Source organism: Muntiacus reevesi, chromosome 3, assembly GCF_963930625.1.
Source record: "Muntiacus reevesi chromosome 3, mMunRee1.1, whole genome shotgun sequence".
Taxonomy (NCBI): Eukaryota; Metazoa; Chordata; class Mammalia; order Artiodactyla; family Cervidae; genus Muntiacus; species Muntiacus reevesi.
Window position 1 is genome coordinate 150355548 of NC_089251.1, and position 25907 is coordinate 150381454.

At 38.4% G+C, this 25907-nt stretch overlaps 1 protein-coding gene across 2 annotated transcripts in view; it reads right to left on the bottom strand.

The window, feature by feature from the left end:
- The window catches only part of CCDC150 (coiled-coil domain containing 150), a 92538-nt gene that overhangs the window by 28379 nt on the left and 38252 nt on the right, over positions 1-25907 (bottom strand). For both annotated transcript variants that reach the window (XM_065930914.1, XM_065930913.1), the window contains exons 14-15: positions 15466-15579; positions 8544-8627 (exon numbers count right to left, since the gene is read on the bottom strand). In XM_065930914.1, coding sequence (XP_065786986.1) covers positions 8544-8627; positions 15466-15579 — 198 coding nt within the window. The remainder of the gene's footprint in view (positions 1-8543; positions 8628-15465; positions 15580-25907) is intronic.

Below are 25907 nucleotides of genomic sequence, written 5' to 3' on the forward strand. Positions count from 1 at the left end.
AGACATTATTTTTTGTGGGTAATTTTTCTCAGGTAATTACCCTACCTCCAGCCTTGAGGTACTCAATAAAATGCTCTGAAATTTGTTAGATGGCATATTCGCATCTATAAGCCACTTTAGTTTTTGCAGTGGGTCTCTTTTTCAAAAGGATCTTTAATTCAGGACATTCAAATGGGGAAGAACATAGAAGCAAATAAATCCTGCTACCCTCAGAGATCTGATGTGTCTATGTCATTAAATCCATGAAAAATCGCTTCCATAGCTAGCTTATTAGGCAGTCTCAAAAAAAGCAGTATTTAGGTCAAGGTCACTTCCTCCTATTATTTCAAACAATCTAAATATAGAGACGTATTTTTAAAAATTGAGGTACAGCTGGTTTACAATGTTATGTAAGTTTCAAGTGTGCGACACAGTGACTCACAACTTTTGAAGATTATACTCCATTTAGTTATTACGCAATATTGGCTACATTTCATGTGATGTACACTGTATCTTTATAGCTTATTTTATGCATAGCAGTCTGTACCACTTAATTCCTTACCCCACTATTGCCTGTTATATATATTTTAAAATATAAAACTATGAAAATGTAACAGCAGTTAGGACTCCATGCTTCCAGTGCACGGGTGCAGGTTCGACCCCACACGCTGCACAGGACAGAGTAAAACAGAAAAGAAACGGTGAGATACCTGAGACACCGACGAAAAGGAAAACTTGCTTTCATGTGTTTATAGTGCAAGCATTCTAAATGAATGCTATACTGTTAGCTCCTTCATAATTTAGATTGAGTTTCATAACGGAAACAACCTGAACTGCCAAAGTTATGTATTTTGACTTGAAATATGATAATATAGTCATAAGACTGATAACTTCAGCACAACACTCTTAATAATATTCATATAATTCCATGCAGCAATTCAAGCCAAAGAAGCATTAATACAACAAACAACATGGGTGAATCTCTCAATTATAATGCTGGGTGAAAGAAACAAGACACAAAAGTATATTCTGTTACAATTATATAAAGTTCAAAACAGGTAAAACTGATCTGGCTAAAGAAGTCAAGATGATGGAGAGTAACGTGGGAGCCTGACTGCAGAAGGTATGAAATAAGTTTTGGGGACACTCCGTTTCTTACTCTGAGGGCCGGTCACAGGGACACCTTTACTTTGTGAAAATTCCCTAGCTGTTCCTTGTGTACTTCTCTTTATGTCATGGCTTAGTGAGATTTACTAAAACAAAACTCTTACATAGCCTTTAAATTAAGATCACAAAAGCAGCTGCCTATGACAAGGGGCCAAGTAGCTAATATAATATTTGAATTCAGCTGGTTGTAAGAGTGATGGGACTGATGGTAGATTAGTGAGCATAAAGCACTAACTGCATACGTTTAAAGACAAGGAAAAAAGTGACAGAAATCTTTCAGACCTATACAGTAACAGCCCATCTATCCATCACTCCACATAAAAAGAACTAAACATAACAAATATACCTCTGTGTAGCCTAATCCAACAAATCTCTTCCTGCCATCCTAGAGTTTACTACTATCCTGAATTTGGTGTTTATCATTCCTATTCCTTTAAAATAATTTTACTATAAATGTATCCCTAAACATCCATGGACAGAGGATCCTGGCGGGCCACAGTCCTACAGCCTGGGGTCACGAGGAGTCAGACACAACTGAGTGACTAACACTTTCACCTTTAAAACATCATATAGTATCATTTTATGAGATTCATCTACTTTATAAAATTCATAACACTGTCATTCTACATTCTCTTATACAGACTGCTTTATAAACTTGCAGGAGAAATTTGAGAGAATCTAGTAAAATTCAATTTATGTACACCCTGAACGCATGGTAAGTCACTTCAGTCGCGTCAGGCTCTTTGTGACTCCGTGGACTGTAGCCCACTAGGCTCCTCTGTCCATCGGATTCTCCAGGCAAGAACACTGGAGGGCGTTGCTATTTCCTTCTCCAGGGGATCTTCCTGACCCAGGGATCGAACCTGTGTCTCTTATGTCTCCTGCACTGGCAGGCTACAACCTAGTAATTCTCCTAATAATTACAGTTAGAGACTCTTTGGATGTGAGTACAAAGACAAGTATAAGAATTTATCATACAAGCATTGTTTGTAAGCAACTGAAAACTGCCTAAATATCCATCAACATAAAGGATAAATACATTTGGACATATTTAGACAATGTGTAACAGTATACAGCATCAAGTATCAAATCAAAATCAAGTTTGAATGTGAGGCAGCAGTTTCTGACAGTCTACATTAACACCTGAAACCCAGTATTTATAGTATTAGTTTTAAAATGCAATCTGTTATCTAATATGGTTGATACACAATATTTTAATTAATTATAATCCAATTGAGAGAAAACAAACTATTTTGATTATGTTTAGTATGCAGCTCTTTCTTTAGATTACCTGGCAAGAATAATGTATCATTTACAGTAGCCAAGACATGAAAGCAACCAAAATGTCCATCAACAGATGAATAAAGAAAATGGTGCATGCATATACACACAGACATACACACACAGACACACAATGGAATATTACTCAGTCATAAAAAGAGCAAAATAATGCCATTTGTAGCAACATGGATCACCCTAGAGATTATCAAACTAAGTGAAGTCAAACAGAAAAAGAAAAATAACATAGATATTTATATGTGGACTCTGAAATATGATATGAAAGTGAAAGTCACTTGGTTGTGTTAGACTCTTTGAGAACCCATGGACTGTAGCCTGCCAGGCTCCTTTGTCCATGGAAATATCCAGGCAAGAATACTGTAGTGGGTAGCCTTCCCCTTCTCCAAGGATCTTCCCAACTCAGGGATCGAACCCAGGTATTCCACATTGCAGGCAGATTCTCTACCGTCTGAGCCAAATATGATATAAGTGACATTATTTAGAAAACAGAAACAGACTCACAGGTATAAAAACATTAAAAAAACACACTTATGGTTACCAAAAGGGAAAGTGAAGGAGGTGGCTAAATTAGGAGTTTGGGATTGGAGGATGCAAGCTATTGTGTATAAAACAGATAAACAACAAAGTCCCACTGTACAGAAGAGGGAACTATAATCAGTATCTTGTAATAAAGTATAATGGAAAATAACATGAAAAAGAATATGCATGTATAACTGAATCACTTTGCTACACACAGAAAGTAACACACGACTGTAAATTAACTGTATTTCAATTAAAAAGAGTAATTAATGTGCTATACGGGCTTCCCTGGCGGCTCAGGTGTAATGAGTTAGCAACAACACCGCCACCACCAATATGCTATATAAGAGCACTTTCCCTTGGGCTGATGAGATCAGTATCTTTGTAGTGTTTCAGCACAAAGCTTGACATAAAAACACCAGTGAATCAATAGCTTCAAAAGTGTTTCAGCTTTCAAAGACTATCAAAACACTTTGGCCCTTATTATAGGAATATAGGCAGAAAAAATTCACGTATTTTCCTTAAGATTATAAGGATAATCTCAAACATGTAACTGAGGTTTAAAATGTTAGATAAGTAACATCAGACTCACTAACAAACCTTAAAATGTAATCCACACACCCAGAAAAGGTCTGGCTTCAAGTTGCCTATGAGTATTTGTGATTTTTCGCACACACATAAAAATGTACTTCATTTCTCCTGGGAAAGCTAAAAGAAGGTCAGTATTCTGGGCCACAGCTTCTATGAGAACATTAGTTTCACAAAGGAGAAAGTTCTTTTGTGCCTGTAATAATCTAAATATCCAGCCTGTTACAGTCTTTTCTAGTGAGAAAGTAATTGAGAGAGGTGTGTTTCCCCAGCTCACTTCATAGGAAAGGTGAAACTCAAGAAAATTAAGACTTGTGCAAGATTACACAAGCATAGATTATACTTAAAAGTATCATTGCCTCCAGAAAATATTAATTAAAAGCATGCAAATAGTGGTCAAACAGTTCTCCTGCTGTTTCTGAGCTGGATCATGTCTGCTAACCCGAAGGCTAAGTCCCTTGAACAGATAAGATTAGCGCTGAGGTGCGTGGCAAGCCTCGAGTGAGATTACTTATTCTATCAGCTCTATAGCTGCCAAGCCTAACCGGACATTGCTTCACAGCATTCAGTCCAGTGCTCAACTATGGCTGCACATTGGAATAACTGGGAGTTTTAAAAAGTATTGAAGCCTATATAACGTACTCTTTGAGATTCTGATTTAATTGCTCTGGAGTGCAAGCCTTTTCATGGGGATTCTCCCCTTTTTATTTTGAAAATGTTTAAACATACAGACACCTGCCATCCAAATTTAACCATTCACATTCTTATACTCGCTTATCATATATCCATCTATCACTTCTTCTATGTATGTAAAAAACTAATTTTTTAAAATGATTCATTTGAAAGTAAATGCCAGATATCATACACTTCCCAGCATGAGGTGGTTTTAAAATTCCCCAGAGGACTCTACTGTGTAGCTGAAGCTAAGAACCATTAATTCAGACTTCAGTGTTTCTACCAAAGTTGGTTTAAGGCAGACTTAATCATATTAGTGGCAAGTTTCCTGCTCTGTGGATACTACAGAGGCAAAACCCACATTAAATTAAAGAACAGTGGAATTAAAGAACAGGGGATTAAAGAATCATCTTATGCACTCAAGTCAATTGCACTGCCTTGAGACCTAATTTCCAGGATTATTTCTTTTTAGGAATGTTAGAAAAATTCAGCAAAAAAAAAAAAAAACCTATGTGATAAAAACCAAGATGGTGGAGTAGGACAACACTGAGCTCATCTACCCTTACAAATAAATCAAAAATACACCTATATGTGGAGCAGCTCTCGTTAAAAACAAATGAACCTGGAGAAAGATGTCTACAACCAAGGCTGTAAAGAAAGACAAACACAGTTTGGTAGGAATGGAGATGTGATCAGGTCGGGATTTGTGCCCCTAGTAGAGACACAGAGAAAAAAGTGCTATCATAGGATCAGAGATTCTCCCTGGGGATTTGGGGGCTCATGCCACATATTAGGACCAACACTGGAAAGATGAGTCCCATTAGCTGGTTTGAAAATCAGTGGGCCATAGCAGAGAGTTGTAAGGAACAGACCCCACTCCTAAAGAGCACACGCAGGCTTGTTTACTCCTAGGAACAAGGCAGAGGAAACCAACGGAAATTAGCCTGGGGCCCCAACAGGTGCCGAGCCCACACCAGACGCCAGCTCCAGACCCTCTTGCTCTGGAGCAGCTCCCCACTGGGGCAAAGGCTGGTGAAAGGCTGGGGCAAAGGGCGAGTGAGCAACTCGGCGAGATGGAGCCGATCAAACCCAGCCCTGTGCCTGAAGAGGGGGAGGGTAACCACAACCAGGGTGTGTCAAAGTGGGGGCAGGGGCCGAAACTGCAACTCTGACATGTGGGGACCGCCCCAGCCCGCAGGCTCCTGCTCTTCCCTCCTGCCCCAAAGCAACTCCACGCCAGCGTGAAGGCTGCTGCTGCGGGCGGGCGGAGGAGCGCACACAACGTCACGGACCAGGGATGTGTTGAGGCGTCTTTTGTTACCTGGACGTTACTGACCAGGGGCACTGCAACAAAATGGCAATGAGTACACACTTACCAATACTCACCTTACAAAGCAATGCATTAAATGCTCCAATCAAAATATACAGGGTAGTTGACTGGATAAAAATCAAGACCCATTTATATGCTGTCTGCAAGAGACTCACCTCAGAGACACACACACACAGTGAGAGGATGGAAAGACAGTTCATGTAAATGGAAGAGGAAAACAAGGTGAAGTAGAGATAAAGTAGACTTTAAAACAAAGTCTGTAACAAAAGACAAACAGCACTATATAATGACAAAGGAATCCACAGAAGAATTGGATTTATGTTCACTAACATACATATGCCTAAACAGGTACATCTAAATAGGAGCATCTAACTATATAAAGCCAATATTAACGGCCGTAAAGGGAGAGAATGACAACAGGACAATCACAGTACAGGACTTTTAACACCCCTCTTGCATCAGCGCACAGATTTATCCAGAGAGTCCATGGGGTCGCAAAGAGCCGGACACGACTGAGTGAACTGTGCTTGGAAAACTGGACCACTAACTTACACCATTTATAAACGTTAACTTGAAATGGATTAGACTTGAACGTAACACTTGAAACCATAAAACTCCTAGAAGAAAATATAGAACACACTTTGACATATATTATAGCAATCTTTCTTGGAATCTGTCTCTTAAGGAAAAGGAAACAAAAGCAAAAATAAACAAAGAGAGACATAATTGAGCTTAAAAGCCTTAGCACAGCAAAGAAAACCATTGACAAAATGAAAAGACAACCTACTAGATAGGAGAAAATGCTTTCAAATGTTATGACTGATAAGTGGTTAATATTCAAACTATATAAACAGTTCATACAATATAAAAAATCCCAAACAACCAAATTTTTAAAATGATCAGAAAACCTGAATAGACATTTCCCCAGTGAAGACATACTAAGGGCCAACAGGCACATGAAAAGGTGCTCAACACTGCTTATCATCAGGGAAATGCAAATCGAAACCACAATGAGATATCACCTCACACCTGTCAGAATGTGACATCAAAAGACCACAAATAACAAACGTCGACAAGGATGTGGAGAAAAGACAACCCGAGTGCAATGTTGGTGGGAATGTAAATTGTGGTATAGTGGTGCCTCAAAAAACTAAAAGTAGAACTAACATACAATCTAGAAATTCCACCAGAGTATGTATGTTAAGAAAATGAAAATACTAATTCAAAAAGACATAGGCAGTGTTCAGAGCAGAACTATTTACAACAGCCATGATACAGAAGCAACCTAAAGGCCTATCAACAGACAATTACATCAAGATATGGCACACACACAGACACACACACACACAGACACACACACAGACACAGAGACACAGACACACACAGACAGAGACACAGACACACACAGACAGACACACACACACAGACACAGACACACACACAGACACAGACACACACAGACAGACACAGACACAGACAGACAGACAGACACACACACACACACAGGCACACACACACAGACACACATACACAGACACACACACAGACACACAGACACAGACACACAGACACACACACACAGACACAGATACAGAGATAGACGCACACATACAGAGACACAGACACACACAGACAGGCAGACACACACACACAGACAGATAGACAGACAGACACACACACACAGACACACACACACAGACACAGATACAGAGACAGACGCACACATACAGAGACACAGACACACACATACAGAGACACAGACACACACAGACAGACAGACAGACACACACACAGACAGACACACACACAGACACAGACACACAGACATAGACACACAGACACAGAGACAGACACACACACACAGAGACACAGACACACACAGACAGACACACACACACAGACACACACACACAGAGACACAGACACACACACACAGACACACACAGACACAGACAGATACAGACACACACACACAGACACAGACACAGACACACACACAGACACACAGACACACACAGACACACAGACACACACAGACACAGATAGACACACACACAGACACGAATACAGACATGAACAGACACACACACACACACACAGACATACACACAGACACGAATACAGACATGAACACACACACAGACACACACACACAGACAGACACACACAGACACGAATACAGACATGAACACACACACAGACACACACAGACATACACACAGACACGAATACAGACATGAACACACACACAGACACACACAGAGCAGGATATTACTCAGTCATAAAAAAGAATAAGATCTTGCCATTGCAATAATATGGATGGACCTGAAAGATACTGTACTTAGTGAAATAAGTTAGACAAATAACTGTATGTTAGCACTTATATCTAAAACCTAAATAATCTGAAGAATCAAAGGAATGAAAATAACAAAACAGAGACAGACCAATAAATACAGAGAATAAACTAGTGGTTTTCAGTGGGGAGAGGGATGGTAGGAGGGGCAAGACAGAGGTGAGGGATTAAAAGGTACAAACTATCATGGATAAAATAAGCTATAAGAATCTGTTGTTCAGCACGGGAAATATTGCCAATATTTTATAGTAACTTTAGAGTATGATCTATAAAAATACTGAATCACTGCTGTATACTCAAAGCTAACATAATAACGGAAATCAACAGAACTTCAATAAAAAGAGACAGAACATAGGATTTCTACATTGGCAGCAAATGACTATGCATAAAATAATTATAATAAAGTTTCATTCTGTCACAAAATGAACCTTGGGATCACACTTTTAGGTTTCAGCATTATTTTATAAGTGTGTAAATAGAGGTCAGCTGGATTTGAATAAGGGACCAAGCTTACGGAGGTTTAAAAACTTGTCCAAAGTTACAGAATTGGTAAATGACCAAAGTCCAGCAATATTTAGCTTCACAACTGGCATTAGAAAATTAGAAAAAAAATCAGAAAATGAAATCTCTTACCTGAAGTTTTCCCTTTTCATAGGCCAGTTTATTTTTACTGTCAGTAATTTTTCCCAAGACGTTTTCCACCTGTTGTTGGGCAAACTAATAAAACAAACACAGGTATCAGTATCTCTAGACATAGAATGAGTAATCATTTTTCTTCTTAAACAAGCATTTATACCCTTACTATTTCCATAGTGATGAATCCAGGATTCATATTTTCTTGTCCCTGCTGCCTCTTTGTCCTTCTTTAGGCAGCTGATCATAGTGTAATAGGCAACACACGTGTGTGTGTTAGTCGCTCAGCTGTGTTCAACTCTTTGCAGCCCCATGGGCTGTAGTCCACCAGGTTCCTCTCTCTGTGGAATTCTCCAGACAAGAATACTGGAGTGGGTTGCCATGTCCTTCTCCAGGGGATCTTCCTGACCCAGGGATCAAACCCAGGTCTCTCTCCCACATTGCAGGCAGACTCTTTACTGTCTGAGCCACCCAGGAACACACAGGAACACCCCTGCAACACACAGGGAAACTTCTAATGGAAGTATGAGTGCCTTAAGTCACAGAGTTTGTTTTTGTTTCCTAACTCTATTTTTGTTACATAAATTATCCCTTTGTAGTTGCAATCTAAGCCAGATGTGGATGGTTTTATTAGTGGTTACAGATATGCAGTTTGAGGATTAAATGCAGTCAGCCCTCTGTATCCATAGGGTTCCATATCCACTAGTTCAACCAACTGCGGATGGAAAATATTCAGGAAAAAAATAATTTCCAGTTAGTTCCAAAAAGCAAAACTTGTATTTGCCACATACGGGCAACTGACAACTCCTTACAATAGCATTACATCATGCTAGGTATTATATGCAATCTAGAGATGATTTAAAGTATATGGAAGGATGTGTCTAGAATATATGCAAATATGCCATTTTATATAAGAGACTCCAGTAGGGGGTCCTGGAACTAATACTCCATGGATACTGAGGGATAACTGTAGCTCCGTAAGAAAATGGTCACAACCACTTGGACAACAGAAGACACTTCAGTTACCATAGTTAAAAGGCAGTGAGGAAAAAAAAAACGAAAAAGCAAAATAAATGCTTGTTGGAAACATTATTTGACAAAGTACTCAACACAATGTTACCTAGGACAAACATTACTGAAGCCTCTATATTTCACAAAATTACATATTTAATCATTAAAAACAGCTTTAATGATGAGTTATTTTTTTCCTTTTTCCTCACCTTGTCAGAGGAAATAAGTATAAAATAGATTCTCTTGATTACATTTTGGACCTTACTGGTATACTTGAGGAACACTACTAGTGATTGAAGATGGAAATTTTCACCTTCCACAATCAGTTTCACTGTTGTATCTTGATAATGGAAAACACTGATATTTGCCATTAAGTGAAAACCATCTTCATAAGTTCATGGTAGGGATAATACACACATTCTTAATCACAGAGGCTAACTAGCTGCACTATGGATCATTGGCAGTTAATTTTGAGTTCAAGTCTTGTTAATGTTGGTAAATATCCTATACTGACAAAATCATTATTTCTGGCTTATATTTGCTTAATCTGTAAATAACAGAACAAGGCTCCTTTTTAGCATTTAAAGCCAAAGAATTTACATTCAACTTTAGGCAAGTTTTAAAGATAAAAACATATATGTTGGGATATTAATTTATACAAGAGACATTCCTCACTGTCTTCAACATAGCCAATCTGTGGTGTGCTTTATTTCATCTTATATATTGTGAATATTTTCCAAATAAAAGTAAAAACACATTCCAAACTAGAGTACTATATAACATGTAGCTCATTTTTTCCTCTGTTCAAATATTTTAGTGATAGCATATAAGAGATCACATTAGTCTGAAGCACTGTCTTCTTCTTGGTAGTTGCCTCGACTAGAAGAATTAAGCCATTTCAGACATTCTAGGCTTAAAAAAAAGATGGAAAAATTATAGTGACTAGTTTTATTATAAAATTATGTACATTCAATATAAAAATGTATGCCCAATATTAGGGATCAGTGGGTTACTAACTAGTATGGCCATCCAGGCATTTGTCACATCAGATCAATATTTATTTCATACTTATTTATACATATTCATACTTTCAGTTTTTTAAAGTTTCACTTTTAATCACTGTGTGTTGCTCCCACCAAGGCAATTTTTTTTAAAGCATTAAGACCAATTAAGTATCAGTTACAAAGTAACCTAACAGAAATGTAGACTGCTAGCAATAAACAGGAGGCTAGTAATGATATATTATCATAATATTAATTTTTTTTTTTGTCTATGGAAGACATACCGTCCTCCTTTAACACAACATTTTAGGAACTATGATCTAAAAAATGTAAAATCATCCCACAAATGAACATTTGGGGCTATGTTTTGATCAAGTCTTCAGCAGAAAATATATCACAAGGATGGCCAATATCATTAGAAAAACAAAGCTACACCATATACCTACTGAAATAAAAGCTTAACTACTTACAATTTAAAATTCAGTTCCAAGTCCTATAAATCAAGGTGCCCAAAGTATTGCAAAGTATAGATAAAGCTTACAAAAAATCAAGAGCTAGATTTAACCAAAAATGTGCTATTACACATAAGAACACTCAAAAACACTCCGTGTTCCTGGTATGTTGAAGACTTTTATTTTTTTAAAAGAACTTGGACAGTCTGGGTCTCTTATACAAATTTTTTAAATAATGGCAACATTTTCTTCAATAAAATTTCCTTTTTTAGGCAAAGGCATAAATAATTCAATCTTTTAAATAAACTTTAGAAATATAATGTCCTCCTTTTTTGCTAACATAAGGTAGATGTTAAGGCAGTAATTTAAATTATCATTTAAACAGGCCCTAGACTTAAGAAAATTGATGGGACACCAGAAATTAGAAAGAGACCATTTAAATGACTGAATATCTCAGATTCTGAGTTATGGAATACTGAACTCAAACTATCCTTTGTTTAAATAATCTTAGCAATACACAAGGAACCAGAATGAACTGCTAACATTCATTAGATCACAGAAAAAGCAAAAGAATTCCGGAAAAACATCTATTTCTACTTCATTGACTATGCTAAAGCCTTTAATTGTGTGGATCACAAAAAACTGGAGAATTCTTAAAGAGATGAGAATAACAGACCACCTCACCTGCCTCCTACGAAACCTACATGCAGGTCAAGAAGCAACAGTTAGAACTGGACATGAACAACGGACTGGTTCAAAATTGGGAAAGGAGTACATCAAGGTTGCACATTGTCACCCTGTTTATTTAACTTATATGCACAGTACATCATGCTACATGCCAGGCTGGATGAAGCACAAGCTGGCATCAAGATTGCCAGGAGAAATATCAATAACTTCAGATATGCAGATAACATCACCCATAGGGCAGAAAGCAAAGAGAAACTAAAGGGCCACTTGATGAAAGTGAAAGAGGAGAGTGAACAAGTTGGCTTAAAACTCAATATTCAGAAAACCAAGATCATGGCATCTGGTCCCATCACTTCATGGCAAATAGATGGGGAAACAATGAAAACAGTGACAGACTTTATTTTCTTGAGCTCCAAAATCACTGCAGATGGTGACTGCAGCCATGAAAATAAAAGACACTTGCTCCTTGGAAGAAAAGCTATGACCAACCTAGACAACATATTAAAAAGAAGAGAAATCACTTGGCCGACAAAGGTCTGTATAGTTAAAGCTATGGTTTTTCCAATAGTCATGTATGGATGTGAGAGCTGGACAATAAAAAAAGGCTGAATGCCAAAGAAGCGATGCCTTTGAACTGTGGTGTTGGAGAAGACTCTTCAGAGTCCCTTGGACAGCAGGGAGATCAAACCAGTCAATTCTAAAGGAAATCAACCCTGAACATTCATTGGAAGGACTGATCCTGAAGCCGAAGCTCCAATACTTTGGCCACCTGATGTGAACAGCCAACTCATTGGAAAAGACCCTGGTGCTGGGAAAGACTGAGGGCAGGAGGAGAAGGGGGTGACAGAGGATGAGACAGTTGGATGGCATCACCAACTCAGTGGATAAGCGGTTGAGCAAACTCTTGGGAGGAAGTGAAGGACAGGGAAGCCTGGCGTGCTGCAGTTCATGGGGTCACAAACAGACATGACTTAACGAATGAACAACAACAACAAAGCTATTTTACAAGCAGATGGGTAAGTAAGAATTTTATTCTATTAACAACCAGTATGACATGGGCCCATGCAGATGGAACCAATTCTGTCACCCTCACAAGTGTACACTGACTAAATGTCATCTGAGTTTTAAGAACTAGTATATTTAATACATTGTTTAATTTCAAGTCATTAAAATCCTAGTTGTATATGGAAATAATTCTGTTTCTTTCTGGAGTTACCACTTGAAAATGTATGCTTAAAATACCAACAAAAAGTGAGGAGACTAGTCATTTAATTTGAACCCAGAACAGTAAACATCCCACATTTGGATCTTTTCTCACTGTGGTTCCCTTCATGATGGCCTGTGGTAATGGACTTAACTTACGCCGTCATTCATAAGAACTCACTTGTGGTTGTCAAAGGGGCGTAGGGAGCGTGTGAGGGATGGAGGGGAGTTTGGGGTTAGCTGATACACACTACTATATACAGGATGGATAAACAACAAGGTCCTACTGTCCAGCACAGGAGCTATATTCAACATTCTGTCATAAACCGGAGTTTGGAAAAGAATAGGAAAAAGAATACATGTATGTAAAACGGAATCACTTTACTGTGTGGCAGAAACTAACATTACAAATCAACTATACTTCAATAAACATTTTAAAAATTACAGTCACTAAAGGCTGAAATAGCAAACACAAACCTAACATAAGGAAGTGTGAGAAAAAACGAGCATGGTGTTTACACAGGGATGCTGTATGCTGGCCCTGTGACTGGCACTTGACTCACAATGTCACACTTGAGTCTCAGTCTGGCAAGATACACATGACCCTCTTTGTGTTCTGCCCAGCCAAGGTTTCTTAAACCCCTGTTACCTATGGGCACTATGCCAGGCCAGGGAGCACAGCGATAAGTAACTATTCTTACACTGTAAGAGCAGGAAAGCAGAGGCATGAAACAGGTCAGTTTCTAACTTAGAAGTGACAGTAACTGTTTTAATGAGTATGCACAGCAGGCTCTGGGAACCCTCAGGGGAGTTCCACAGCGAAGATCCCCTTGGCACTGAGGGCCACGGAGGTTAAGAACCTGTCCAGGTCACACAGTAAATGAAGCCATGGGTTAAAACTGGATCTGAATTTAAATCTATGGTGTGGCATATAAGATACACCCTCATATGCACATCTCCAAAAATAAGAGGTTATGCTAGAGGATAGTTTTCATTGAGGATTAAGTGTTAATTTTTAAAGAACAAAAATATACTGCCAGCAATGAATGGCAATAGGTTTAATGATATTGCTGATTTTAAAAAAAAAGAAGTCGTAAAATCTCGACCTCTTTCCTCAAGACTCATTACAGCCAACTGCAACACTTCCAGGCAGGCCTGGTTAGCGATTATGTAGAGACATGTAAGCTGGAATTGAGGTATGGGTAATTACTGTGAGACCTTAATCAAGAGGTGTGGTGAGCAGGCAAGAATCAACACTGACCAAGTGACCTGCAAGATCTGTCAAAGTCACTAAAAGGATAAGGTCACAGGTCTGCTCCCTGGCAGTCCAGGCATGAAAGCCATGCACACTGAGGGACAAACCTGGTGGGTAGATACGCCCAGCTGAGGTCTGCCCAAAAGCAAAGGACAAGGACGAATCTTTAATTTTGAGGGAGGGAGGGCTGGCCTGAGATAGTACCAGGATTTAGAGCTAATGCACCCTGTTGCTCTGAAAGGACCTTAACAGGCTTTTTCCAGGGATAGTTGAGATAATAAGAATTCAATAAAAGTTAAAAATGTGCTACATGCTTTACATGTATTAACTTACTTAATCTCAACAACCTCCTAATAATAGTATTATCCCCATTTTGACAGATTAAGAAACTCAGGCTCAGAAAGGTTAAGGATCACACCCAAGGTCACAGCCAAAACTGAAACACAAATAGTCTGGTTCCAGAGGCATGAAAACTAACAGGATTTAGATTTAGTTTCTGTAATTTTTCATACTTGAAGGAATGAGCAGCTTATGACAGAGCTTGGAGGAATTTAGCTCAGATTAAGACAGATTTCACACCTTCTTTGGAATTCTGAAAGCTGAATTACATACTATAGAAGAAACAGATAATCCTTAAGTATTCAAAAGCACACAGAAAACTTACCAGCTGTTTAACAGAACAATCTCTTTAAGTCTCCTTCACCTGGAGATGTTGTAAGATTTATGTTTATTTGTAATGACTTCCCTGATAGCTCAGATGGTGAAGGGTCTGCCTGCAATTCGGGAGACCGGGTTCAATCCCTGGGTGGGGAAGATCCCCTGGAGAATCCAAAGGACAGAGGAACCTGGCAGGCTACAGTTCATGGGGTCACAAAGAGTCAAACACAACCAGCGACTTCACTTTCACTTTCTTTTTCATTTATTTGCAATGTAATAACCTTGTCAAACAGCTTTAAGAAATCTAACTTACTACTGATTTCCCAACAGAACTGTCGGGGGGAAAAATACAAGTTTCTTTCTCACAATTTATGGAAAAGAAATTATTTTAAAATGTTAGAAACACTGGTACTTTTCATCATTACAGATCATCTGTGTAGGCAGGTGTTTAACAGCTGCTTTCAATCCTCGTTCTCCTAAATCTATTGCCTGAATACTGCAGGGCTCTCTGACATACTTGGCCTGCTAAGTTATTCAGGACATGTGATAATCATCAAAACACAAACAAATGAAGAAACCCATCCCCTAATTATCCTGATTTGTAAAAAACTCTTTAGTTATTAATTCCTACTTTAGACTGACCTTTTTATACCCACCCAATGGTAATCAGAAGATGCTTGCTCAAGTTCTAGGGAAGCAATCTTATCTGTCAGTTGCTTATTCTTTTCCTCTAGAGTCTGCACGTTGCAGGTTAATGCATTTATGTCTACCTTTGAAAAACAAAGGGAGAAAAGAAATCTATGCAGATCCAAAAATACTATCTTGTCTTTAAAAATGACATTTTTAACCATAAAATAAATGGTATCTTATGAACACGTTCCCCTGCTTTTCTAGTTGTCTTTAGCAGGTGGGTTATAACAAACTGCATAGCGTGCAGAAGTCCATTTACCAGAAGTCCTTCTTATTTAAATATTAACTTATGTACTTATTTAAATATTAACTTAAGCATATAAATACAGATGTAAAAATAAATCCTTCAAAAAATATTAGCAAAATGAACCCAGCAATACATACAAGGATAACAAATCAGGACTAAGTGAAGTTTATCCTGGTAATACAAAGCATGTTCAACATTCAAAATTAATTAGTATAATTCACACCAATAGACTGTAGAAGAAAATTCATATAACCATCTTAACAGATAAAGGAAAAGCATTTCACAAAATTCTTATTAATTTATGATAAAAACCTAGTAACCCAGAAACAAAAGGGAATCATCTCTACCTGATAAAGTATACCTATAAAAAACCTACAGCTAATACCAGTATTGGTGGAAGACTGAATGTTTTCCCCTAAGACCGGGAAAAAGGCAAGGACATTTGCTCTTGCCATTTCTATTCAACATCAAACAGGAGGGCTTAGTTGGTGCAATTAGGTAAGAAAAAGTAACAAAAGACATGGAAACGGGGAGAAATAAAACTGTCTCTATTTACAACAGACACGAGTTTCTATATTCCAAAAAGATCTACAAAAAAGGTGCCTGAGTAAGTGTTTCAGTAAGGTTGAAGGTCACAAGGTCAAATTAACTGCATTTCTATATATTAGAAAAGAAACTGGAAATTCTCTATTTCTTTAAGGTTCCATTTATAACGTTATCAAAATCCATGAAATTTTTAGGTAAAATTCTAATTAAAAAAATCCAATATTTGACATGCTGAAAATTACAGAGTACTGACAAGATAAATCAAAAACCTAAATAAAATGGAGAGATATATTGTGTTCCTGTATGAGAAGATTCAATACTGCTAAGATTTCAATTATATCTCAATTTAAACAGTGTGGGGGCAATATTACCAGTGTCTATCCTTTCAAGGGGTCTGGATTGTGAGGCTATAAAAATCACCCTACAAAAAATATTAAGGAGCGGTCTTCAAGATGAAATAAAAGGGCATTACATGATAACTGGAATCTACACAAAGAAATAAAGGGTACCAGCAAATGTAGCAATATATAGGTACAACGTACAGCTATTTTTGCTTGTAACTCTGTTACCTATAAATAAAAAATATACAGTAAAAGAAAGATTAAGGGAATTAAAACAGTTCACAAAAATATCTAATACAAAGGAAGGCAGTAATGGAGAAACAGAGGAACAATAAAGTATATAAACCATTAAAAAAATAGCAGAGTGGCAGATGTAAATCCTGCCTTATGGGTAATTATGTTAAATATAAACGGATTAAACACTCCAACAACAAAACAGAGCTAGGTAGAATGAATTTTTTAAAAAAACCATCTTCTGTTCATAAGAGACACACTTTAGATCCAAAGACACAAATGGGTTGGAAATAAAAGGATGGAAAAAGATATACAGTGTAAATAGTAACCTGAGAAGAAATGGTGTGGCTACACCAACATTAGACAAAGTAGATGTTAAAACAAAAATCTGTGAGGTGAAGGACATTATACATTTAAAAAGGGACCAATCCATTAAGAAGATAACATTCATAAATTAATACACATCTAACAGAGCCCCAGTGAAGCAAAAACAATAAAGCAAAAATTGACAGAACTGAAAGAAGAAATAACAATTCAACAGTAACAAAGACCTCAATAATAGAACAGTTATAAGATCAACGAAAAAACAATTGATGACTTCAACACTATAAAGGAACTGAACCTAACACATCTTTATAACTCCTCCAAACAACAGAATACACATTTTCCCCAAGTGTGTATGATGCATTCTCTACAATATACCAACATGTTACAACTACAAAAAAGCTCAATATAGTTGAAAGGACTGAAATTACACAAAGTATGTTTTTCAACCATAATGAAATAAAATTAAATCAATAAAAGAAGGAAATTTGTGGGAAATGGGAAATTTCCCACATATGGGAAATTCAACAACATATTTTTGAATAACCAACTGGTGAATGAGAAAATTACAAAGGAAATTAAAGAATATTTTGAGATAAATGACAATGAAAACTTGATAAACAAAATGTATCATATGCAGTTAAATTGGTGCTTAGAGGGATATTTTTAGCTGTATAAACCTATTTTAAAAAGGAAAAATATCTCAAATCAATAACCTAACACCATACACAAAAATTAACTTGAAGTGAGTTAAAGACCTAAATATAAGATCAGATACTGTAAAACTCTTAGAGAAAAACAAAGGCAGAATACTATTTGACATAAATAGCAGCAATATCTTTTTCAATCCATCTTCTAGAATGAAAGTGAAAAGTGGAAGTGAGGTTGCTCAGTCATGTCCGACTCTTTTCGACTACATGGACTGTAGCCTACCAGGCTCCTCTGCCCATGGGATTTTCCAGGCAAGAATACTGGAGTGGGTTGCCATTTCCTTCTCCAGGAGATCTTCCCGACCCAGGGTTTGAAGCCGGGTCTCGCGCATTGTAGGCAGACACTTTGCTGTCTGAGCCATCAAGGAAGTCTAGAGTAATTGAAACTAAAGTAATTATCCTCCAAGTAAAATAAATTAAAAAAACAAAAATATACAAACGGGACCTAATTTAACTCAAAAACTTTAGCATAGCAAAGGAAACCATAAACAGAAAGAAAAGAACTCAGAGAATGGGAGAAAATATTTGCAAACAATGCAACTAACAAGAGATTAGTCCTCAGAATTTACAAATAGCTCATGTGGCTCAATATCAAAAGAGCAATCTAATAAAAAAATGAGAAAACCTAAACAGACATTTCTTCAAAGAACACATTCAGATGGCTAAAAGGCACAGGAAAAAATGCTCAACATGGCTATTGCTAGAGAAATGCAAATCGAAATACGAGATTATCATCTCATACCAGTCAGAACGACCATCATCAACAGTCTAAACAATAAATGCTGGAGAGAGTGTGGAGGAAAGGGGACCCTCCCACACTACTGGTAGGAATGTAAGTTGGTACAGCCACTGTGAGGAATATCAGTTCAGTTCAGTTGTTCAGTCATGTCTGACTAACTCTTTGTGACCCCATGGACTGCAGCACGCCAGGCCTCCCTGTCTATCACCAACTCCCGGAATCTACTCAAACTCATGTCTGTTGGTCGGTGATGCCCTCCAACCATCTCATCCTCTGTTGTCCCCTTCTCCACCTGCCCTCAGTCTTTCCCAGCATCAGGGTCTTTTCAAATGAGTCAGCTCTTCGCATCAGGTGCCCAAAGTACTGGAGTTTCAGCTTCAACATCAGTCCTTCCAATGAATACTCAGCACTGATTTCCCCCAGGATGGACTGGTTGGATCTCCTTGCAGTCCAAGAGACTCTCAAGAGTCTTCTCCAACACCACAGTTCAAAAGCATCAATTCTTCAGCACTCAGCTTTCTTTACAGTCCATCTCTCACATCCATACATGACTACTGGAAAAACCATAGTCTTGACTAGACAGACCTTTGTCGGCAAAGTAATGTCTCTGCTTTTTCATATGCTGTCTAGGTTGGTCATAACTTTTCTTCCAAGGAGTAAGTGTCTTTTAATTTCATGGCTGCAATCACCATCTGCAGTGATTTTGGAGCTCAAAAAAATAAAGTCAGCCACTGTTTCCCCATCTCTTTGCCATGAAGTGATGGGACCGGATACCATGATCTTTGTTATCTGAATGTTGAGTTTTAAGCCAACTTTTTCACTCTCCTCTTTCACTTTCACCAAGAGGCCCTTTAGTTCTTCTTCACTTTCTGCCATAAGGGTGGTGTCATCTGTATATCTGAGGTTATTGATATTTCTCCCGCAATCTTGATTCCAGCTTGTGCTTCATCCAGTCCAGTACCTCTCATGATGTACTCTGCATATAAGTCAATAAGCAGGGTGACAATATACAGCCTTGATGTACTCCTTTTCCTATTTGGAACCAGTCAGTTGTTCCATGTCCAGTTCTAACTTTGCCTCCTGACCTGCATACAGATTTCTCAAGAGGCAGGTCAGGTGTTCTGGTGTTCCCATTTCTTGAAGAATTTTCCACAGTTTATTGTGATCCACACAATCAAAGGCTTTGGCATAGGCAATAAAGCAGAAACATGTTTTTCTGGAAATCTCTTGCTTTTTTGATGATCCAGTGGATGTTGGCAATTTGAAGTTCCTTAAAAATCTACAAATAGAACTACCATATGATACAGCAATCCCACTCCTGGGCATATATCCAGACAAAACCATAGTACGAAAAGATATGTGCATTTAATCACAAAAGCCAAAAGGAAGAAATAATGCAAATATCCATCAACAAATAAACAAACTGTGGTATACACACACACACAATATTACTCACCCATAAAAAGGAGTTAAGTACTGATACATGCAGAAACATGGATGAACCTTAAATACTATTATTCTAGGTGAAAGTAGTCAGATACAAAAGATGACATATTCTATGATTATATTCATATGAAACATTCATAGAAATTAAATCCATAGAGACAGAATGCAGACTGGTGGTTGTAAGGGGCAGGGGAAGGAGGGAGTGAGGAGTGACTGGGGTTTGGAGTTTCCTTTTGGGGTGATGCAATGTTTTGAAACTAGACAGATGTGGTAGTTGCAGAATACTGTGGATGTACTAAATGCCACTGAAACTGTTCATTTTTAATGATTTTATACTATGGTCACTTTTAAACAGACGAATTTTTCAAATAAACAGGAACACAATGAGATATTTCACACCTACTAGGATGGGCATAATTTTTTTAAAGTGGCCAAAAGTTTAGGTGAGGATGTAGATAGTGAAATCTTCCTACAATGCTAGTGGGGTTGTAAGATAGTGCAGCAACCTTACTTGTAAAACAGTTTGGCAGTTTCTCCAAATGACAGTTATCACATGGCCCAGTAGTTCTATTCCTATATAACTGAAAACACATGCTCACAAAAACAATTGTACACAAATATTCATAGCGTTATTCTTAATAGCCAAAAAAGTGAAAAAAGTCTAAGCGTCTATCAACTGATAAATGGATAAAAGAAGTGTGGTATATTCATGAAAAATGATTCAGTCATAAAAAAATGAAATATATATATATTATATATACTACCAAATGGACAAACTTTGAAATCATCATGCTAAGAAGCCAAACCAAAAGGCCATATATTGTTTGATATGACACGTCCAGAATAGACAAACTCATTGTTGTATAAAGTAAAATGGACTTCTCAGATGGCTGAGTGGTAAAGAATCTGCCTGCCAACGCAGGAGAAGCAGGAGATGTGGGTTCGATCTCTAGTTCAGAAAGATCCCCTGGAGGAGGAAATGGACAAAACTCCCTGCGCAGAGGAACCCGGCAGGCGGCAGTCCACGGGGCTGCAGAGGGTCAGGCACGCCTGAGCACCTGAACGCGCACAGGCACACGGAGCAGGAGCGGCCGGGGCGGCGGGGTGAGCAGAGGGAGGCTCCTACAGGCGCCGGGTGCTTCCTCAGCTGATAAAAACGTTCTGGAATAACAGAGTGGCGTTTTTTGTGCAAGCTTGTGAATATACTAAGAAACTGCTAAATTGTGTACTTTAAGAAGGTGAACTTATGGCATATTAATCATATCTCAATAATAAAACTTACTAGAGCAATCAGATGATTCACTTAAAATTAAATGAATCTTGAATTATATCTTGCATGATGCAAAAAAGTTAACTCAAAGTGAATCAAAGACAATATCATACATAAAGCCAAAAAACTTCCAGAGGAAAACAAAGAAGAAAGTCTATACGATCTTAGATTAGGCAAAAACTTCTTAGATATGACACACAAAGTATTCTCCATAAAATTTGAAAAATTAATAAACTGGACTGAAAATATAAAACTTCTGCTTTTTTAAGATATCATAAAAAGGCATGAAATCGAAGAAAAAATAGAGCACATACAAAGTTTGTTTATGTGCAAACAGTAATAACTTACATAAGAACTAATGAGACTTTTTAAAGCTCTGAAAAATCAGTAAGAAATCTACTGAATTAAAAATGGTTAAAAGATCTGAAGAGATTCTCTAAGTTGTTAATGGCAAATAGGCACATGAAAGGACACTCAACATTACTAGTCACTGGAGAAAAGCAAATTACAGCACAAGGATGTATCCCTACTCACCAAATGGAATGGCTGAAAACTAAAAGAAGTGACAATACCAAGTGCTAGTGAGAATGCAGAGAAACCGGAACTCACTACCAGTAGGAATGGAAAATGGCACACATCCTCTGGAAAACAGTTGGAATGTGTATTTATTGCAGGATCTAGAAGCCCAACTCCTGATATGTATCAAGAGAAAAATATTATGTTTACATATCAATATTTATACAGGCTACTTTCATAACTGCCAAAATCTGAAACAGCCCAAATATTCTTCAGTTGACGAATGGGTAAAGAAACTGTGATAAACCTGTGATATAATGGAACATAAACTACTGATATACACCTGTATGAATCTCAAATGCTTTATGCTAAATAAAAGAAGCCAGACTTAAAATGCTATATACTGTATGATTCCATTTATATGATATTCTGGAAAAGATGTAACTACAGGGATAAAGAAAGAGATCAGTGGTTGCTAGGGGATGGTGATGGAGGAAGAGGTTGATTACTAAAGGGCGCAAGGGAACTTTCTGGGATGACAGTATAGTAGGAACGCTCTATACACCTTTGATTGTTGTGGTGATTACATGACTGTCAAAGCTCACAGAATTTACACACACACACAAAAAGGGTGAATTTCACTCTGTAAATTATAACTCAATAAGCCTAACTTAAGAAAGCATACCATTACAATGAACACACATCTAAAAAATATCAAGTTAGACCAAAAAACAGAACTCTGTAGAAGCACTGTCATTTGGCTTAAGAGAAGCTTTCTAATGAGCAAGCACTCCTTCATGGATCACTGCCTTGTCATGGTGAAGGGACTTGTACAGTTCAATTAAGCTATGAGCCATGTTGTGTAGGGCCACCCAGGATGGACAGGTCATAGTGGAGAGTGACAGGATACGATCCCCTGAAGGAGGGAATGGCAAATCACTCCAGTACATTAGCTGTGAGAATCCCAAGAACTATATAAAAAGGCAAAAAGATATGACACCAAAAGATAGAGCAGAAGACAACTACTAATAGCTCCAGGAAAAATGAAGCGCTGGGCCAAGGCATAAATGACAATCCACTGTGGGTGTGTCTGGTGATAAAAGTAAAATCTGATGCTATAAAGAACAGTATTGCACAGAAATCTGGAATGTTAGATCCATGAATCAGGGTAAATTGGACGTGGTCAAGCCAAAGGATTGGCAAGAGTAAACACTGACATCTTAGGAATCAGTGAACTAAAATGGACAGGAACAGGTGAATTTAAGCTGATCATCAGTGAGGCCTAGAAGACCTCCTAAAACTAACACCAAAAAAAGATGTCAGTTCAGTTCAGCTCATCGTCAGTTCAGTTCAGTCCAGTCATTTCCGACTCTTTGTGATCCCATGGAATGCAGCACGCCAGGCCTCCCTGTCCATTAACAACACCCGGAGCTTACTCAAACTCATGTGCATGGAGTCAGTGACGCCATCCAACCATCTCATCCGCTGTCATCCCCTTCTTCTCCTACCTTCAATCTTTCCCAGCATCAGGGTCTTTTCTAATGAGTAAGTTCTTCGCATGAGGTGGCCAAAGTATTGGAGTTTCAGCTTCAACATCAGTCCTTCTAGTGAATATTCAGGATTGATTTCCTTTAGGATTTGACTGGTTGGATCTCCTTACAGTCCAAGGGACTCTCAAGAGTCTTCTCCAACACTACAGTTCAAAAGCATCAATTCCTCACCTCAGCTTTCTTTATGGTCCAAATCTCACATCCATACATGACCACTGGAAAAATCATAGCCTTGACTAGACGAACCTTTGTTGGCAATGTAATGTCTCTGCTTTTTAATATGCTGTCTAGATTGGTCATAGTTTTCTTCCAAGGAGCAAGCGTCTTTTAATTTCATGGCTGCAGTCACCATCTACAGTGATTTTGGAGCCCATCACCTCTATACAAAAAAGATCTTCATGACCCAGATAATCACAATGGTGTGATCACTCACCTAGAGCCAGACATCCTGAAATGCAAATTCAAGTGGGTTTTAGGAAGCATCACTACAAACAAAGCTAGTAGAGGTGATGGAATTCCAGTTGAGCTACTTCAAATCCTAAAAGATGATGCTGTGAAAGTGCTGCACTCAATATGCCAGCAACTTTGGAAAACTCAGCAGTGACCACAGGACTGGAAAAGGTCAGTTTTCATTCCAATCTCAAAGAAAGGCAATGCCAAAGAATGCTCAAACTACCACACAATTGCACTCATCTCACATGCTAGCAATGTAATGCTCAAAATTCTCCAAGCCAGGCTTCAGCAACACGTGAACGGTGACCTTCCAGATGTTCCAGCTGGATTTCGAAAAGGCAGAGGAACCAGATATCAAATTGCCAACATCTGCTGGATCAACAAAAAAGGAAGAGAGTTCCAGGAAAACATCTATTTCTGCTTTACTGCCTATGCCAATGCCTTTGACTGCGTGGATCACAACAAACCATGGAAAATTCTTCAACAGATGGGAATATCACACCACCTGACTTGCCTCTTGAGAAATCTGTATGCAGGTCAGGAAGCAACAGTTAGAACTGGACATGGAACAACAGACTGGTTCCAAATAGGAAAAGGAGTATGTCAAGGCTGTATATTGTCACCCTGCTTATTTAACTTATGCGGAGTACATCATGAGAAATGCTGGGCTGGAGGAAGCACAAGTTGGAATCAAGATTGCCGGGAGAAATATCAATAACCTCAGATATGCAGATGACACCACCCTTATGGAAGAAAGTAAGAACTAAAGGGCCTCTTGATGAAAGTGAAAGAGGAGAGTGAAAAAGTTGGCTTAAAGCTCAACATTCAGAAAACTAAGGTCATGGCATCTGGTCCCATCACTTCATGGCAAATAGATGGGGAAACAGTGGAAACAGTGGCTGACTTTATTTTTTTGGGCTCCAAAATCACTGAGATGGTGACTGCAGCCATGAAATTTAAAGACGCTTACTCCTTGGAAGGAAAGTTATGACCAACCTAGATAGCATATTAAAAAGCAGAGACATTACATTGCCAACAAAGGTCCATCTAGTCAAGATTATGATTTTTCCAGTGGTCGTGTATGGATGTGAGAGATGGACTGTAAAGAAAGCTGAGCACCGAAGAATTGATACTTCTGAACCGTGGTGTTGGAGAAGACTCTTGAGAGTCCCTTGGACTGCAAGGAGATCCAACCAGTCCATCCTAAAGAAAATCAGTCCTGGGTGTTCATTGGAAGGACTGATGTTGAAGCTGAAACTCCAGTACTTTGGCCACCTGATGCGAAGAGCTGACTCATTTGAAAAGATCCTGATGCTGGGAAAGACTGAGGGCAGGTGGAGAAGGGGACAACAGAGGATAAGATGGTTGGAGGGCATCACCGACCAACGGACATGAGTTTGAGTAGATTCCGGGAGTTGGTGATAGACAGGGAGGCCTGGCATGCTGCAGTCCATGGGGCTGCTAAGCGTTGGACATAACTGAGCAACTAAACTGAACTGAACCAAGCTTAGACCACAGCCTTGTCTAACTCAATGAAACTATGAGCCATGCCATGGAGGGCCACCCAAGACGGACATGGTGGAGAGTTCTGACAAAATGTCCATTAGAGAAGGGAATGGCAAACTACTTCAGTATTCTTGCCTTGAGAATCCCATGAACAGTATGAAAAGGCAAAAAGTATGAAGAACAGTATGAAAAGGCAAAAAGTATGAAGAACAGTATGAAAAGGCAAAAAGGATGAAAAACAGTATGAAAAGGCAAAAAGATAGGACACTGAAAGAGGAACTCCCCAGGTTGGTAGATGCCCAATATGCTACTGGAGATCAGTGGAGAAATAACTCCAGAAAGAAGGAAGAGAAGAAGACAAAGTGAAAAGAACGCTCAGCTGTGGATGTGACTGGTGATGGAAGTAAAGTCCGATGCTGTGAAGAACAATACTGCATAGGAACCTGGAATGTTAGGTCCACGAATCAAGGTAAATTGGAAGTGGTTAAACAGGAGATGGTAAGAGTGAACATCAACATTCGAGGAA